The 19,090-nt window shown below is 40.5% G+C and overlaps 1 protein-coding gene across 3 annotated transcripts in view; it reads left to right on the top strand.

Annotated features, from left to right (window-relative positions):
• Positions 1 to 19,090, top strand: part of CTNNA1 (catenin alpha 1) — a 177,395-nt gene that overhangs the window by 137,976 nt on the left and 20,329 nt on the right. For all 3 annotated transcript variants that reach the window (XR_002727076.1, XM_023195287.1, XM_023195290.1), the window contains exon 10: positions 9,349 to 9,441. Coding sequence is in view for 2 of the 3 variants with exons in the window: in XM_023195287.1 (XP_023051055.1) it covers positions 9,349 to 9,441 (93 nt within the window). In the remaining variant the exon portion in view is untranslated. The remainder of the gene's footprint in view (positions 1 to 9,348; positions 9,442 to 19,090) is intronic.

The following is a 19,090-nucleotide window of genomic DNA, read 5'->3' as shown; positions in this document are numbered from 1 at the left end:
CTACTTATTTCTGTGGCCTCCTCCCTAGTGTGCACTGCCATCTCTCACTGGGCTTCTGTAGCAGCTTCATAATTATTATTATTATTATTATTTTCTTGCACTAACCCTGACCCACTCATCCTGTGGCTTCTAGGTAAGCCTGGGATAATATTCACAAATCCAGATTCTCAACCATGGCCTATAAGTTTCCCTGCCTACAACTGTCTTTAGTCCTGTGTCTCCCTTGCTGAATGACTTCTGCCATAGTTGACCAGTTTTCATCTTTGACCATACCTAAACATGTCACCACCTTTGCCCTCTACCCACATGTCACTTCCGCAGAGAAACTTTCCTGGAACCCTCATTCCCTCCATTTCATCCTCTAGCAGTCATTTCTTCATTCTGTCAGCAGTTTTACATCCTTTGTAGTGCTTCTTACTATCTGAAACTATTGGATTTGTTTATTTTCTTATTTGTCTGGCCCCACCCCATACTCCAAAAAGAATGTAAGTTGTCTGAGGACATGGGCCAAGAATAGTACCTAGAACATAGTAGGTGCTCAACAACTACTAGATGAGGGAACCTATTGGTTCTCAAAGTTAATAAACATTAGAGTTGCCCAGGAGCTCAACATTCAGATTCCTGGGCTATCACCCAGCCCCCTCCCCCAGATTCTGATTCAGTGGACTGAAGACTGTACTTTAGAAATGCAGAGCTCTGCATTATGACTGATTGTCAGTGTTAGTGGGCTTTGTCTCATTCTGAAGTATCTGTAACATTTACAGAAAAGAAGTCCTAATGCATCTTGCATATACACAACGTGCACAAGAGGAATGAACTGGTAAAACTTTTGGGATATGGAGATGATGGGAAAAATTTGGAGATTTTTTTTGAAAAGGTTAACTGACATTGATTTGAGCAGATTTTTGGGGGGATGGGAGTGGCTAGAATGAAGCTTTTGAAAACCTGTAGCAAACTTCCTGTATTTGAGGGAGAAGAAAATTGTAACAAAATTCTTATAGCAAGGATTTATAGATTTCTTAGTATGTCCTGGTCACAGTTCTGGACATTAGGAATATAGTAGCGAATACAACAAAGATCCCCACTCACATAAAGATTATCTTGTACTAAATACGTATTTTATATAGTGTATATATTTTTTACAATATAGTAGAAATTGTACTGAGGTGATATGTGAAAGTTGTCCATTTTATCAGCGTTTGAAATGGAAGTTGAACAAAAGCTGTTTCAGTAGCATGTTAATACATGACCAAAACAAATTTGGGGCAGATGTGTTGACTCTTGCTAACTTGGTTTTTGGATATTTTATCTATTGCTTTAATAGAAATACTTTTCTCTCAGACCAAATAAAATAGTATAAAAAGGTTACACTTTAATTTGGAGTTTCACATAAAGTTGCTTCAAATACATGAATAGTTCCTGAGTAGTATTAGGGCTATCACCCACTCAGAAGTGGAAGTGTTTTATGATGCCTTGTGTGTATATCACACTATGGAAATAGAACATTTGTTTCAAGAATAAAAACCACATACTGACTATTGAGGTTTTATCAACAGAAGTAAATTCCTCTAGTCCCCCTGTATATACACAGTGTCAGGGAGTCTGTGTGGTGCTGGCTGCCTGTTGGATCTTTATTATGTTTTGAGATGTGGTTCTTGCTTTTTTGCCCATGCTGGTGTTGAACTCCTGGCCTCAAGATATCCTCCCTCCTCAGCCTCCCAAGTAGCTAGGACTACAGGCGCACATTACTGTGCCCATTTCTGGGTCCTTAGTTTAATAAGAATCTTTCATGATTTCACTTAAAAGCAAATAGCAGAATATTCGCCATGAGACTTCTCTTAACTGTTATTTTCTGAGGGTCTGGCTGGGACCTGTGACTGCCTCATCATACTGCACTTGTCAGTGGAATCTGGTAACTCCCTGCATGGTATTGAAGCCACTTCTCTTATGTGAAGGGTGCATAGATGTTGTGTATCCTCAAGGCCAGTGAGTAGGGGGAGCAGGAGCCAGAGGGCCAGTATTGGTGGACTGGATGGCTCTTCCCTTTACCATTTTCTTCTGTTCTGGAGTGTAGCATAGCATTGAGGGCATTTCTTTCATCTGTTTATAAAACGGCATGGCTTTTCAAGGCCGTGGTAAGGAGAACACCTTTTATACTTGCCCCTTTCTCCCCTATCAAGTTAATGATTTCTTTTTGTTGCTCTTCAATTTAAAGCGTACTGAGGTGAAGAATTTATTTGCTGTCAGAAATATTAACCTTTTTGTCAATAACACAGTACCCATGTGTCCTTTTTAATTGCTTCATTCCTTGCCCTCCTCCTTTGGCTGTGAGCAGCTTAAACAGCTAAAGAGCATTGTTTTACGTTTTATTTTGCTCTCTTCCGAGTACATTTTCAATTTTGTGAATTGAGAGAGTGGCATAGGGAAAATGCCATTAATGAAATCTTGCCTGTAAAAATGATACATTATTCATGTGATATATACAACTGATTGTGTTTCATCTTTTCCCCACTGCTACCAGTAACTTCAGTCCAAAATCCTTTCCCCTCAGCTCCAGACCTTGTATTAAAATGTGGCTGTTATTATAATGAATTTGCTACAATGAGATTCTATTCCATGGACTCCCTTTTGAATTAAGAACCAAAAAGGGAATGTAACTGGCATGCTTTTGAGCTGTTACCTATACCTCTACCCCCACTGCCCAACACACACAGTATTTCCCATTATCTGGAACTTCATAGGGTATGGCTTTATTGGTTTGAAACGTATATTTTAACTGCAAATTGAATGATCTGCATTATACCTTTTATTCCGTAGTATGCTGATAATGTGTGGTAAAGTGGCCTTGAAAAAGTCTCTGTAAGGAGTATTTGAATTAAACACTGATCTTACATGACTACCTGTGACATCTTGGGTATTTTCTCAGTGCTTCTATATGATACTGTAGGCTGATATTCTGGCAAAAAGTAAATTTTAAATGAAGCTTCAGTTTTCTCAGATTATGGAATGTTTTCATGAGAGAAGTTAGATGTCCTTGGGGAGAATGCTGACCTTGGATTCCAGAAGAATTCTAAGCATGCTAGCTTGATTTTTCTCACATTTTCAGGGGTTTGTAAGTTCAGACCCTTACTTTTGTTTGAGACAAAATTGTCTTACATGTACTATTTTTAACGCTTTAACCAAAAATAAGCTTTTTGGGCTGAATTTAACTACCTCGTCAAATTCTGGGATGATCAAGCAAAGGCAGTTGGATGAGCCTTCTTCTCAAGGGGCATTAGAATTCTTCTTTTCTCTTGGAGCATTGATAGGTATGACTAAAGAAGCACTCTGCCCAACCTTTGCTCTGTTCCAGAAAAGAGATGCAGTTTGGATACAGCTTTTGATAGAGTTTGGGTATTTGTCCCTGCCCAAATCTCATGTTGAATTGTAATCTCCAGGAACCTGGTGGGAGGTGTTGGATCAAGGTGTTTGAATCTGTCATAGCTGGTGCTGTCTTTGTGATAGTGAGTTTTTCTTATAAGATCTGGGCATTTAAAAGTGTGTGGCACCTTCCTCCCCAATCCCCCAACCCTTTCTTTTACTCTTCGTCTTACCATGTGATACGTCTGCTGCTGCCTTTGCCTTGCACCGTGATTGGAAACTTCCTAAGGCCTCCTCAGAAGCAGGTGCTACTGTGCTTTCTGTACAGCCTGCAGAACTGTGAGCCAGTTAAACCTCTTTTCTTATAAATTACCCAATCCCAGGTATTTCTTTATAGCAATGCAAGAATGGCCTAATATAGCCTTCTTGTTTTCTCATCAGTGGAGCTGATGGATTAATGTTCAGACAGTTCCTTTTCTAGCTTTACTTATAAATTATTCACACAGGTAGGTAGACTAGAAGTAGAGAACTTTAAAAGTGGTTCATATAATACCATGTGAATGGAAATGATTACAAGATCATCTGAGTGGTGATCTGCACCACTGCACTCCAGCCTGGGTGACAGAATGAGACCCTGTCTCAAAAAAAAAAAAAAATTGTTATCCTAAAGCTTTAACTACGACATGTCTAAGTGTGGATTTCTTTTTATTTGCCCCATTTGGAATTTGTCTTCCCAAGTCTGAAAATAATATTTCATCCCTTCTGAAAAACATTCAGCCATTATCTCTTTCAGCATTGTCTTTCCCCATCATTCTCTGTTCTTTCTTTGAAATTCTGGGTAAACAGTAGACTTGCTCAGTTTATCTTGCATATCTCTTAAATTCTTTTGTGGTTTCCACCTTTTCCATAAGATGAAAATATCTTGGTTTTTCTAAAGAATTTCTTCATTTTGACTTTTCTAGGTTACTAATTATCTTTTCAGTAGAGTTTAAGTCAATATTATTTTAAATTTCTAGAAGTGGTAGAAATTACAGCTTTTTTCTTGAACTTCTGTTTTGATCCTTTTCAGATCTGACTAATTATTTTTGAGTGTCTTTTTCCTTATCTGTACTCCTCTGTTAACATAAATATATTTTTAATACTGCATTTTCGATCATTTGAGTATATGCAGTATTATGGATCTGATTACACAGGCGGTGGTTTAGCTTATTCTTGCCCAAGATGGCTCATTTCCTTGTGTACATTCTGGTTTTTTTTTTGTTTTTAAATTTGTGAGTTCACATTCCTGGAGTTTTGTTGTGGGAATTCTTTGAGGCCTGTGTTTAGCTTACCTTCCATGAGGTAAAATTTTCATTTATATTTGCTTCTGCCATCTGCTTAGAGGTACTACTAATTCATAAGCTCTTAAATGTAAAAGTTTTCTGAACCATATACATAACATAATTTCTATACCTAAACCCCTGTGGAGGGCCAGCTTTTGATTAGAATTTGGAGTGGGGTATAGGGGCTTTTTCTTCTTTTCCTCCCTAAGCAAATGCTTAGACTGACAAATACCCTACTCTTTCCATGGTGACTTTCTTGATCACTCTTAGGGTTGATCACTTACTAGGGTTGTTGCCTTTTGCCTGTTCTAGCTCTGTGCAGTCTCTGATCTGAGTTATCTACCTTGAGAGGACCCTGGCCTTGGCCCATTAAAACCCAGGTTCTCATCATGAAATGGTATCTTCCTATAAAACCTCCCACCCACCGACCAGAGGAAACACTGTTTTGGGTGATTGCTTACTTCTCTGAAGTTCTCCTTTCTCTTTTCTAGCCTCTGAGAATTTCTCTTAATTTCTCACCTGCTTAGCTCTGCATTAAAAATTGAAAAAGCATTATTAAAGCATAATCTACATACCATAAAAATACTCATTTTAAGTGTACAATTCAGATTTTGTTAAGTTTACAGAACTGTGCAACCATCACCACAATATAGTTGTAGAATTTTTCTATTATCTGTGCATACTTCATTTTCAGTATTGTAAGATATCTTGTTTCTCCTAATAAGATCACCCACACCTTTCCCTGGAAATTGGAAAGGCGGGGGCTTATCATCATTTCCCCTGTGGGTTTGGAAGTAGTTGCTAAAAACTTCTTGAGTGCCTCTGAAATGTTATGACCTGCATTTGGGACTTTTACTTTGTGTATGACAAGTTTGTAAAAGTTGAGTTGTTTATTTTATTGCTATTTTTGACTTGTAGGCATTCAGACCATTTTAAAGAAGAAAACTTGGGTGCTAGCTTGGCCCAGGGGTACAGGGGAAGAGATGTATGTTTTGAGCTCTGTTCCTCTGGGCTGCTGCTGCATTGGTGGGTCATTATGTAGACCTAAAAGCTCCCTGACCCACATCTCTTCTCACTTGCTTACTCCTACAACAGGTATAAGCTGTTATGAGTTGGTCATTAATTTATTATGTAGAACAAAAAGAAATCTTATCTTGTCTTCCTAAAAACATTCCAGGATAAGAGGAACTCAGCCAAATAGGAACCCAGGAGTAGTTACTGAAGGAGGTGGGAAACAACTGTTGGACTTCAGTAAATCATAAATATGTGTATCATAGAGAAAAATCATCATGGTTACAGAAGGAGCAAGATTGAAATAAAGTCATAATGGGATTTTTTCCTAAATGAAACTTCATTTAACAAATTTTATGTAAGTAAAGATCATCCATTGTGGAGTAAAGGTAGAGCCTTCCTAAAAGACTGAAAAAGTTGTCTGTCATGTACAGATGTCTAATCTGTTCATCTGACACAGGGGGGCTGTGAGTCATTTCCTCAACAGCTCAGATTTGAGCTTGGGTTTTCCTGAAACCAGCAAAACCCAAGGCCGATTGTTTGCATGTTTTCTGAAACCTGCTCTTCTGCAAGGTCCAAACTTCCACACAGTAGGCATAGATGGTATGAAAGAGGGCTACCTGATCTCACGTAAGTGGTTGTGGTGTCAGTCTTAGCCTACCTCTTTGAATAGCTGGAATCAGAGACATTTTAGTTGCTAATACAAGTAACTGTGGTAGCAAAGATAACAATTTATTTTCCTAACAAATCCAGAGATACTTCTCACTGTTCTACAAAGTCTTGGCTCTGCTGGGTTCTCTGTGGAAGTTAACTGCTCCAAGTGTTTTCCTTTTCCTTTTCTTTTTATTTGTTTATTTTTTTGAGACAGAGTCTCACTCTGTTGTCCAGACTGGAGTGCAGTGGCACCATCTCATCTCACTTCAACCTCCGCCTCCCAGTTTCAAGCAATTCTCATGCCTCAGCCTCCCAAGTAGCTGGAATTACAGGTGCACACCATCAGGCTGGGCCAATTTTTGTATTTTTAGTAGAGGCATGGTTTCACTATGTGGCCAGGGGCTGGTATCACAAGCATGAACGGTGCACCACACCTGGCCTCTTTCTTTTTTTGGGACAGGGTCTTGCAGTCATGACTTGCCGCAGCTTCAGCCTTCTGGGCTCGAGCTATTCTCCCAACTCGGCCTTCCAATTAGCTGGGACTATAGATGCGTGCCACCACACCCAACCAACTAAAAATTTTTTAATGTATAGAGGTGGGGTCTTGCTGTGTAGCCCAGACTGGTCACAAACTCCTAGCCTTAAGTGATCCTCTTGCCTTGGACTGGGAGCCACTGCACCCAGCTCAGAGTGTTTATTCTAACCTCAGGATCTTCTTTAGTCTCACTGTTAATTGTTACCTCATTCTAGAGCCCCAGATTTTCCACAGAGGCATTTAGGAAGCTCCTCTCCTCGTCCTCTCCTCACCCTCTCCTTTCATTGTAGTCAGGCCTGACACTAGTATGTGAGGTTAGCCTCTCAGAGAGCTATGGTCATGATGTTGCATTTGCACATTTGTCATTGTTAGAAGTGAGTAGCCCTGTCCCTGGGGGGTGAATTGAAGCTCATTCATCTGGAGAAGACTGTTAGTGACAGGCATTCCTTCCTCCTCCCAGGCCTCCTGAAATAGGCAGTGTGCTCTTATAGAACATTACTGCTTCAACAGTACACCAGAAATATTTTAAAGTAATGTTTTAAAATAAAGAACAAGTCTTCCATAACCTTTGTTTTGTTAGTGTTTGTAATCATGAAACAGAAAAGATGGTTTAAATAAATCAGCCATTTCAGCCTTAGCCACACACTACCCTCATTTGTCTGATATAGAGAGTACTTACATAATCTTTTGCTTCTTTTTTTAAAATCTTTTGCTTCTTAATTTAAATATTTTTCTGAGTTTTAAGGATTCATAAGATTGAGAATATAGATTGAAATAAGATTGTGCTGGTAGTGACTGTCCTGGATCCAACATTCAACTGGCCTCCTAAATGATGGGAATAGGCAGGGTGCTGGGCACTTCACCAGGGATCTTTGTTAGTCCCAAAATGCTAATTTTTTCAGTGATCATCATCAGATTTTATGTTTGTTGTTCAAAATGTCGTCTTAAGACAGTGAAGCAATAGAAGTTGTAGATTACTCTTCATGAACACATCTAATTCAAGCTTTCTCCTTCAGTGAATATTTGTTTCCTTTTTTTTAAGTCATATATTTTACAAAATTTATCTTAGGTCGTATTTTTCAGTGATTTTTTAAGCAAACAAATAGAAATCCCCAGTCATCTCTGTAGATTGTCATCCTGAAAAGAAATGTCTCTTTGCTTGGGTCCAGGTGACAGAGAAGGTGGAACTGTAAGCGTCAGGGAGTATAAGTGTTGCTTCTTTATGGGACTTTGAAGGACTCATAAACATCAGAGATCTGACTTTCCAGTTCCCTTACATTTGTATGTTTAAATTGCATGTTAACTTCTTTTGTTTCTCCTTGTGTTTGGGCATTACAGGATTCTGACAGCGGTCTTACAGAAAGCTGATAATCCTTAACTGTGACACTACAAATAACTGCCATAATAGTGTATAATTTTTCTGATGTGTTTATGTGCTTAAGTTGGGTGGAGGAGTAAAAATCAAAGGTTATTGCCATTGCCCTTGTTTACTCTAGCATTTAAATTCCCGGAAAGTGCCTCTGATATTCAACTGCCTACTCCTTTATCATTCATAACTCAGTTTGCAGCCTGGGTAAAGATGTGTCTCAGTACCATGTATTCAGTTGGGCCCAGATATTGCTGATGGAATTGGCTAGCCTGTTCATTTAGAAATATGGATAAACGATCACAGCCTTAGCAGTCTCTACATAGTAACATTACAGAACTTCAGCAAAGGAAGTATGATGCAACCTGAAGGATTGTTCCTAGCTACGTGAGCTGTATCATTGAGATGGCTGGACAGGAAGGTAAAGATTTCAGTTCAAATTAAGCCGCATCAGCCAGGAGAGATTCAAGCTGTCAGTGTTTTTGAGAAACCAGTTGAAGGGCAGTTTTGCTCTTAACTATGAAACATAACCAGTTGCCTTTTCCACTTTTGATCATGATTGCCTTTGGTCCATCTTGATGTTGTCTTCCTGTTACTTTTTTTTTATTTGAAAAATTACCTGGTGTTCAAATAAAATTCATCTTGCCTTAAGTTAAGCATCTATTATTCCCTGTCAAATGAGAATAGCACCTTAGAGTTTTTTATTTCCTTCCTTCAGGAACACTGGAAAACACATTTTTATCTGAGGATAACAGCAGTTCTTCCTTGATGCCCTTGATTCCTCAGCTTTTCTCACCTTATTTCCCATACTAGAAGAACCCTTTTCTGAAGTTACTCTTCAGGCGGGTTAGAGGCCATGCAAAGCCTGTGAGTTACATGCCCTGGGATCTTTTTGATGTATGTTATGAGTCTGTATAGTTTGCTTTGTACAGAGTTAAAAATGTGTCCTCATCTAAGTAAATAATCAGGCTGTGAGAAGGAAGGCACCCTTGGCGCTCTTGTCATCTGTTCCAGAATGGTCAGAGGTAGGGCCAGGTATGTGTGTTTTCCTTAGTAGTTAAAAGAGAAAAATCTTTAAAGATTATTTTTTATGTTTATAGGTTGCCAACTTGGCCTGTTCCATCTCAAATAATGAAGAAGGTGTAAAGCTTGTTCGAATGTCTGCAAGTCAGTTGGAAGCCCTCTGTCCTCAGGTAAAGTACAGTTGACACTGGTGACAGCATAACCACGTTGAATTTTGATTAGAGTGGAGAGGAGGTTTATTTTGTTAAGTTTGTTTTGTCTAGGATTTTAGATGGAAGTCTTGGGAACAAATCACTGACACAGAACCCACAGAGTTTGGAATATTTTTTGTTTAACATTAAGTGACATTTGCATGGGAGATTACATGTTACTCCTTGCCCTTCATTGAAAATGCATAGTGGGCTGGGCACGGTGGCTCACGCCTGTAATCCCAGCACTTTGGGATCCCAAAGTAGGTGGGTCATTTGAGCCCAGGAGTCTGAGACCAGCCTGGGCAACATAGCAAAACCCCACCTCTTAAAAAAAAATACATACATACATACAAAAGTTAGCCCGACATGATGGCGTGCATCTGTAGTCCCAGCCACTCAGGAGGCTACAGTGGGAGGCTGGCTTGAGCCTGGGAGGTGAAGGTTGCAGTGAGCTGAGATCACGCCACTGCACTCCAGCCTTGGTGACAGAGTGAGACCTTGTCTTGGGGGGTGGGGGAAGGTATGGTGCCCTCCATTGCTGGAAAATACAGGGTGGCAGTGACCACAGTCTCTTTGAGGGTGAGTTTACACCCTCCTTGAGGGAGGGCCATCTGTGACATCTGACCATCCTGGAACCATGAGAGTTACCCCACACTATTTACCTATATTCATTTTAATGGCCAGTATTTCGGTCTTTGTGTTGGAGGAAACCAAATTCACAAGCTAGTGTCTTTATTCTGTAGTGTCATAAAATAGCCTTACAGTGCAGATAGTAACTTAATTTGTTCAGCTTCTGAAGTGAAAGCTCAAGAACTTGTCTCCATTTATAATGATATATTGGAAGACTGGTGATGAAGCTGCATTACGCATCTGGCATTCTAGAAAGGCTCTGAAGCACACGTGGCAACGAATGCTTTTTAAGTGCCCATTGTGTTGCCTGCCTCCTGTGAGGAGAGCTGAGTCCGTTTGGGCTGACGCTCCTTGTCATTCCAGGGGTTTCTAAGGAGTATAAGTGATGGTTCAGTAGAAGAGGCTGCCTCTCCACTTTCCCATGTATAAACTGCTCATGGCATACTCTGAGGACTTACCTCTCTTTACGTGTCCTGCCAGAAGGGAGTGGTCACATATAAAGGAGAGTAAGCAGAGGGACTGAAGTAGTGAAATAGAGGTCATAGGAATGAAGTTTCTGTGTTATGTCTGCAACAAATTTTAAAATATTCTGTGACCATTATTTGGCTTTTTCATATAAATAATCCCTGACATTCAAGGTAGGCAACCAAAATAAGTAAAACCTCTCTTGGTGGTTATTAATCTGGCATTCTCATTGGTACATAGGTTAGCAGGGCATTTGTTCTAACACCTAACCACGTGGATTAATTTGCCAGTGAGAGTTGCTCTGCCTTAATATTACTGTGATGGACTCTTTGTGAATTCATACCATCTGATGGACATTTTCCCTGCGTTAGTCCAGTCTTGCAATCTGCCAATCATTGACAGCTGCATAGATATTTGCAATGAATCCAATCACCACATCCAGAAGGATCTTGGATGGCCAAGTTTTATAAGACAGATTTGAATTTGGATTCTTTCTTCAAGTTTGTTTGCCATTTACCCTATCAGCACTTTGTTTTTAATGCCTTTGGTTTTCCATTTGGTCTTGAAATGCTTGAAAAGTGACAATGCTTTCACAAATATGTGGAAACAGATGGTAGCATACACTGATCACACCTACCAAGAGTATTTATATAAATGATCTTAAAACCCAGGAAAAAAATCACATGGAGAGTCTAGTAGATCCTAATGAAAATGATGGTGTGCATAACTTGTGTGGCTAAGCCATGTCACATGGGTTTGAGTTAGCTGTCAGAAAGCATTGTGTCTTCCTCTCCCTTGCAGTTTCATGTTTCCTACTAAAACAGATCTCAAGAAGAATAGGCTTTAGGCAGCCGGTGCCCAGACCACACTTGGTACTGGGTATGTGTCCTGAAAAAAACCGTGTTTTTTCAAGTGTGATTATTCTTCAGATTATCACCTGGGCTCATGGCTACCCTTGCTTGCAAACTGCTATGCACACAGGACTGGGCAGGTTCAGTAGTGGCAAATAAAGTAGGTGTTTACAGACATGGTCACAGCAAACTGGGCATCATGTGCTTGAATTTCAGTAGGCAGATTTGACTCCACCCCAGCCCCATTATTGCCAGATCCTTTCCTCCTCCTTGTTTCTTCTTCTTTCTAACTTTTTTTTTTTTTTTAATTGAGATGGAGTCTCACTCTGTCACCCAGGCTAGAGTGCAATAGCATGATCTCTGCGCACTGCAGCCTCTGCCTCACGGGTTCAAGTGATTCTCCTGCTGCAGCCTCCCAAGTAGCTGGGATTATAGGCATGTGCCACCATGCCTGGCTAATTTTTGTATTTTTGGTAGAGATGAGGTTTCACCATGTTGGCCAGGCTGGTCTCGAACTCCTGGCCTCAAATGATGCCTGCCTTGGCCTCCCAGAGTGCTGGGATTACAGGCCTAAGCCACCATGCCCGGCCCCCTTCATTATTTTAAACAAAAATTCTGCAATTCAGATGTTTTGTCATGTCTCAATTTTAAATAATTGGTAACGAATTTAAAGTTGTTAAAATCTTTGAGGAGGATAACTCAAACTCTTCTATGCGCTGCCTCCGGCCTGCTATGGCCCATGTGTTTCATGCTGAGAGGATCTCTCCTTCAAGGAAGCGAAGGAGTGTTCCTCGGAGAAAGAGGGCCTTAACTGTGGAGACCTCTGCCTCCTCTCCAGTTTGATGTGGGCAGTGATCACAAGCACCAGAGATCCTGATTTCAAGGTATTCCCTTCCAAGGTCTAGGCAAGTTAGTCAACACGTTAGGTAACTAACTAGGGTAGTTAGTTAATTCACTGGGAGCTGAATTTGGTGTTTTAATATGCCACAGCATATAGCCAAACATTTATTATTTTAAAGGGTGCGTTTCTTTATAGTAAGGCTACTGTTGACCTTTCTTCACAGTGTGGAAGAGGTGCTCAGTGTTTCCAGGATGTGTTTTAGTGTTTTATGTCTCATGCCTAGGCTGCTGTACATAGGCAGCACCACAGTTTGGAGTCGGCTCCTATACACTATTTTTAGTTTCTGGTGGAGAGCAATGACAGGTGGGACCATTAGAGTTTTCGCCCCCCACCCAGCCCCCCCCTTTTTTTCTTCGAGACAGAGTCTCACTCTGTCACCCAGGCTGGAATGCAGTAGCACAATCTCGGCTCACTGCAACCTCCGCTTCCAGGGTTCAAGCAATTCTCCTGTCCCAGCCTCCCAAGTAGCTGGGACTACAGGTGCCTGCCAGCACGCCCGGCTAATTTTTGTATTTTTAGTAGAGATGGGGTTTCACCTTGTTGGTCAGGCTGGTCTCGAACTCCTGACCTCAGGTGATCCACCTGCCTCGGCCTCCCAAAGTGCTGGGACTACAGGTGTGAGTCACCATGCCTGGCCTTCCATCCCCATTTTGAAGTTTGTCCTATAGCAAATTAACTTTCGAGAGACAGGAAAATCCATTCTAAAGTATTCCCTTTTTAGCAGTTGAACAACTTTAACTCGAAATATTTGAGATAGTAGAGTTGAGTTCAGGCTCTGTGCTCACATCTGTAATCCCAGCATTTTCAGAGGTCAAGGTGGGAGGATCATTTGAAGCCAGTATTTGAAGACCAGCCTGGGCAACAGAGCAAGACCCTATCTCCAAAAATAAAAGAAGTGGCTGGGCATGATGGCGTGCACTTGTAGTCCCAGCTACTCAGGAGGCTGAAGCAGGAGGATCGCTTGAGCACAGGAGTTCCAGGCTGCAGTGGGCTTGTGATTACACCACTGCACTCCAGCCTGGGCAACAGATTATGGCCCCTCCTCTAAATATAAAATCAAGTTGAGGAAGACGTAACCTAAAAGTGGCTGTATTTTGTTGGGAGAAGGAACCCACATTTTTTGGCAATTTGTTATCATTAAGAAAAGAGGTAGGTTGGCGCTCTCTCTGCATTGCCTTCTACTTGATGGCTACTGTCTCTTACTCTTTTCTCTGGAGAGGGACCTGCCTCCATCCAAGCAGAGTGCCCTGGCCTCACAAACTTTTACAAGGAAGCAGTTTACAGACTGGTTTGGGAAGGGACCAAAATCTGTACCCTATGTTTCGCTTGTGGATGTGCCCAAGTTTTAGACTATAGTAGCTGTTTTAAATATTTTAATTTTTAAATTCAAAACCATTTGGTGTGCTGGCCAGGAAGAAAAAACAAAAACACAAAAATCCCAAATCTTGCAAACAGCAGCAGGTTTCTGACATTTTGAGTCTTTAAAATCAGAGGAGGGCATTATGGAGATTATCTCATTTGATATTTTTTCTTAGTTCATTATGCAAGAATGAGCATTACACATACGTATTAACATTAAGTTAATACAAATCTGGCACTTAAATAATTTATAATGCCTGGTTTAATGCATGGCTTTTCTTGGAAATCTACACAAGGGATGAATTAAGTATATGAAGCTTCTACTTATCTACATTTCTTTTTTCTTTCTTTTTTTTTTTTTTTAGGAGACAAGTTTTCACTCTATTACCCAGGCTAGAGTGCAGTGGGGCCATCATGACTCACTGCAGCCTTGACCTGCTAGGCTTAAGCAGTCTTTGCACCTCAGCCTCTGAGTAGCTGGGACCACAGGTAGACTCCACCACACTTGGCTAATTTTAAAAATTTTTTGTTTGCCCAGGCTGGTCTCAAACTCCTGAGGTCAGGTGATCCTCCCTCTTGAGCCTCCCAAAGTGCTGGGATTACAGCTGTGAGCCACTGTGCCAGGTCTCTTTTTTCTTTTGGTATTTCTCACTCACTAAATTGAGAAGTTACTTCTGAAATTGTTCATTCTTCCTTCTGCCTCCTTAGATTTATCTTCCATATTTCTTTTTCTGTCATTGTGCTTATGGGAACCCTGATCATATTTGTGGCTGACATGCCTGACACACATCAAATAAGCATAAACCCAGGCGGGCCTGGCCCCCAGCTGGTGGGAAAATACATGGCCCTTAAAGGAGCACCCCATACATACAGGACGGGGCAGACCTGTGGCCTCAGCTGTCACTTAACCTATTATTTCACAATCATGGGACCATATGTCTTTGAATCACTTCACTTTTCCACTTTGGTATTCTCTAATCTGGTTTTTTACAAAGCAGTTTCACAGAGAGCTCAAGGGAGATGCTTCTCACTAAAAGCTTCTCTAAGCATTTTCTGTATCCTCCCATCTCTACCCTCCTGTGCCTCCCACCCCTCCTTGACTGAGGTCTGCAGGTGTAACAGCTCCCCAGAGGTGTTGTGCTCTCTTCATAAGGCTTGCATATTGATACTGGTCTGTTGCTTTGGTTTTTTGTAATGTCTGATTTCAGTATCTTAAAATTGGAAAGTGTTTCCTACTTTTTTCCTGGAAAAATCTATGTATATTTGGTATTAGTTCTTTGTATGTTTGGGAGAATTTACCAGTGAAGCCTGGTAACTGGTAAACTCTAGCTGGGCCTGGAATTTGCTTTGTGGGAAGGTTTTTAATGATGAGTTCAGTGTCTTTAATAGACATAGGGATATTTAGGGGTTTTTTTATTCTTGAGTGAGCTTTGGTAATTTGTCTTTCATTAATTTTCTACTCTTTATTTTCTTCCTTCTGCTTGCTTTGGGTTTAATTTGCTCCTTTTCTAGTTTTAAAATTGGAAGCTTTAACTCATTGCCTTGAGACCTTCCTTCCTCCTTTTCTAAGGTAACATTTAAACATTTTAATACTATAAATTTCCCTCGAAGCACTGTTTTAGCTGCCCCACAAATTTTGATTATGATGTGTTAAATATTATGGTTAGGATGAGCAGGAAGGACTCACTGAGAAAGTGATGTATAAACAAACATCTGAAGGAAATGACAGAGCAAACCACGGAGGATGTCTCAGGGGAGAGAGCTCCAGGAAGAGGGAACAGCAAGTGCAAAAGCTTGGAGGAAGGAGATCAGATACCTAAAACAAGTTTAGGGGTTGCACGGCCTTTGGAGGCCTTGGTCGTAGGCCTTTGGCTTTTGAGATGGGAAACCATTGAAGGCCTTTGAGTAGAAGAGTGACATGATCTTACTTAGGTTATAACAAGATCTCGGCCAGGCGCAGTGTCTCACGCCTATAATCCCAGCACTTTGGGAGGCCAAGACACAAGGACCACTTGAGCCCAGGAGGTCTAGAACAGCCTGAGCAACATAGTGAGACCCTGTATCTATAAAAATAAAAAAATTGCCAGGCAGAGTGGTGCGAGGCTATAGTCCCGGCTACATGGAAAACCGAGGTGGGAGGATTGCTGGAGTCCAGAGGTTGAGGGTATAGTGAGCCATGATTGTGGTCCTGCTGCACTCCACCCTGGGTGACAGAGTGAGACCCTGTCTCAAAAACAAAAAACCAAGATCTCTCTAACTTCTGTGAAGAGGGATAGACACAGAGAGGCTCTTTAGGAAATTGCAGTACACAGAATAATGGTCTCCCAAACATGTCAATTTCCTAATTCCCTAAACCCAGGAATATATTACCTCACATGGCAAAGGGGACTCTTCAGGGATGAATAAATTAAGGCTCTTTAGATGGAAAGATTATCCTAGATTATCCCAGTGGACCACCGAATATAATCATAAGTGTCTTTATATGAGGGAGGCAGGGGCATCAGAGGCAGAGAAGAAAATACAGTGGAGGAAGCAGAGGCTAGCCACAAGTCAAGGAATGTGGGTATCCTCAGGAATTTGGAGAAGTCAAGGGCTGGCTTTTTCACTACAACCTCCAGAAGGAACACAGATCTGATGATAATGTTGTTGATTTTAGCTCTGTAAGACCCATTTCAGAATTCTGACCTCCAGAAACTGTAAGATAATAGATTTGTGTTGTTTTAAGCCACTAAATTTGTGGTAATTTATTACAGAAGCAATAGACTAAAACAGATGATATTGTACTAATCCAGGCCAAGAGTACAGTGGATATGGTGAGCGCTGGTTCGAGTCTGGATATATTTTGAAGGTGAAATTTACTGAAGGATTAGATGTGAGGTGAGAGAGAAAAAGAGTCAGGGAATATAACACAGTTTTGAGCCTAAGCAGCTGAAGGATGGAGTTCCCATTTATTTTGATAAGGAAAGATGGTTTGGGGAAAGAGATCTACGTTTTGGATATGTTAATTTTGAGGGGCCTATAGACATGCAAGATGCATGTCATGTTGAGGGAAGAGGTCTGAACAGGATGTGTAAATGTGAGACATCACCAAGGGAGTGAGTCTCCCTGAAGGAAAGGTCTGAGTGGAACTGGGGTCCCTAACATTGAGAGTTTCAGGAGGTGAGCAGTGGCCAGCACAAGAGCCTGAGGAAGCGCTGTCAGGACCAGAGCCCCAGAAGCTGGCAGTGTCTTAGAAACCAAGTGAAAGAAGAAGAAGAAAAAAAGGGTTTCTGGGAAAAGATTAGATGAGATTGCCCAGGGGTGGGAAGAGTAGAAAGAGGAGAGAAGGCAGCATAGAACTGAGCTTTGAGGAAATCCCAACAGCATAGAAGACGACGAGACAGCAAAGGAGACAAAGACAAAATAGCCAGAATGATGGAAACAAAACGGAAATAGTGTTTGAGAAAATCCAACATCCAATCCTGAAAGAACACTTTACAAACTAGGAATAGGAGAGAACTTCCTTAGCCTGATAAAGAATCTCCATGAACAATCGGTAGCTAACATTATACTTAATGGTAAAGACTGAATGCTTTCCCTGTATGATCAGAAATAGGACAAGGACGTCCACCCTTGCCACCCTTATGTCACACTGTACTGGGGCTCAAGCCAACAATAGCATTTTAAAAGTTAACGATCAGTACAGTGATCATGCCTAGTTGGGGGCTCCTTGCAAATTTAATAGTAACATTAATTTTTGTTTTTAAAGTTATAAGAGTAAACTCTCCCCCCACCCAACAGCTGTTTTCTCATCATTTATACTTTACCTTAAGTGGTCCATTCCTGTCCCTGTTTTTCTACTGCTGTTTTGGTGTTTTCCTTATTGATTTACGTAATATTGTATATTTAATCTGTAATATATATTTAAATACAGACATACATAATTGTATTTATAGGTTGACCTCTCCCATTGTTATTTTGAAATAGAATTTTCTAAGACATAAATATTGTGACTAATGGTGACTTAGTACATATGGCAACTTAGTATATAACCGAAGTGACATTTTTTAAACTTTCAGTTTCGTTTTTTTTAACTTTCATTGTTTTTTTTTTTTTTTTTTTAACTTTCATTCAGTTTCGTTGAAACTGATTGTTTCTTTACAGATTCAACCTTTACGTATTTCATATGAATTGCTTTGTGGGAGATCTGACACTCCCTTCATTTTGTATTCTGTTTTTTTCCTGGCATATAGAAAAGCTGTTGGTTTTTACTATTTTATATTGTCTTTAGTTATATTAATGAACTTTTATTCTAAGAGTTTTTTCAGGCCAGGTACTATGGCTTACGCCACTAATCCCAGCACTTTGGGAGGCCAAACCGGGTGGACCACCTGAGGTCGGGAGTTCCAGACCAGCCTGACCAATATGGTGAAACTCCATCTCTACTAAAAATACATAAATTAGCCAGGTGTGGTGGCACACACCTGTAATCCCAGCTACTCAGGAGGCTGAAGCGGGAGACTCGCTTGAACCTGGGAGGCGGAGGTTGTAGTGAGCTATCATGCCACTGCACTCTAGCCTGAGCAACAGAGGGAGACCCTGTCTCCAAAAAAAAAAATAATAATAATTTATATACTTCAATTTTCTGTGTAATTTGCATTGGAATGTGTGATTTTTCTCATTTTTCTAACAGCTTTTCCTATTATTTTCATTTCTTACCTTATTTCATTGGCTAGAAAGTCCATTATATTATTATGTAACCAGTGGTGACAGTAAGTATTCCAATTAATAACGTCTTGATTTTTTAAGGTAAATGATTTTATAGTTTCACAACTCAGTGTTGCGTTGGATGATTAAAGTAGTATGTTAAGGACATAGCTATATATTTTTTTAAAAGGTGACAGGGTCTCACTGTTACTCAGGCTGGAGTGCAGTGGCATGATCATGGCTTACTGCAGCCTTGGCCTTCTGGGTTTAGGCAATCTCCCCACCTCAGCCTCCCAGAGTGCTGGGATTACAGGCATGAGCCACTGTGCTCAGCCAGGACACCTCTTTCTATTCCAAATTTAGTAAGAGTAATCAGAAATGAGTATTTAATATTATCAGCTGTCTTTTGTACACAATGCTATAATCAAAATGAGAAAATTAACCTTAGGCAAGGTGCTTCCCCTCATTATACTGTATGTGATATATTACAAAGATTTCCCTTTGTAGTGGAAAATACTTAAAACATATAATTAATTCCCTGCCCATGTTTACTTGGCTCTCTTAGGAAACATTTTCACTAGCCAGATATTCTTACAGTGCATAGCTCCACTCCGATACATGGATAACATTATTGCATTAGTAAGTTAATTAATGAAGAAAGTGGTCTTACAATGGTGAACACATCTAGTGGATAAGGAATGGCAGGAAGGAATAAGTCTCTTGGATGAAAATGTGG

Source organism: Piliocolobus tephrosceles, chromosome 4 (genome assembly GCF_002776525.5).
Source record: "Piliocolobus tephrosceles isolate RC106 chromosome 4, ASM277652v3, whole genome shotgun sequence".
Taxonomy (NCBI): domain Eukaryota; kingdom Metazoa; phylum Chordata; class Mammalia; order Primates; family Cercopithecidae; genus Piliocolobus; species Piliocolobus tephrosceles.
Note: the sequence above shows the minus strand (reverse complement) of the source record. Positions and strands in the feature narration are given on the sequence as shown.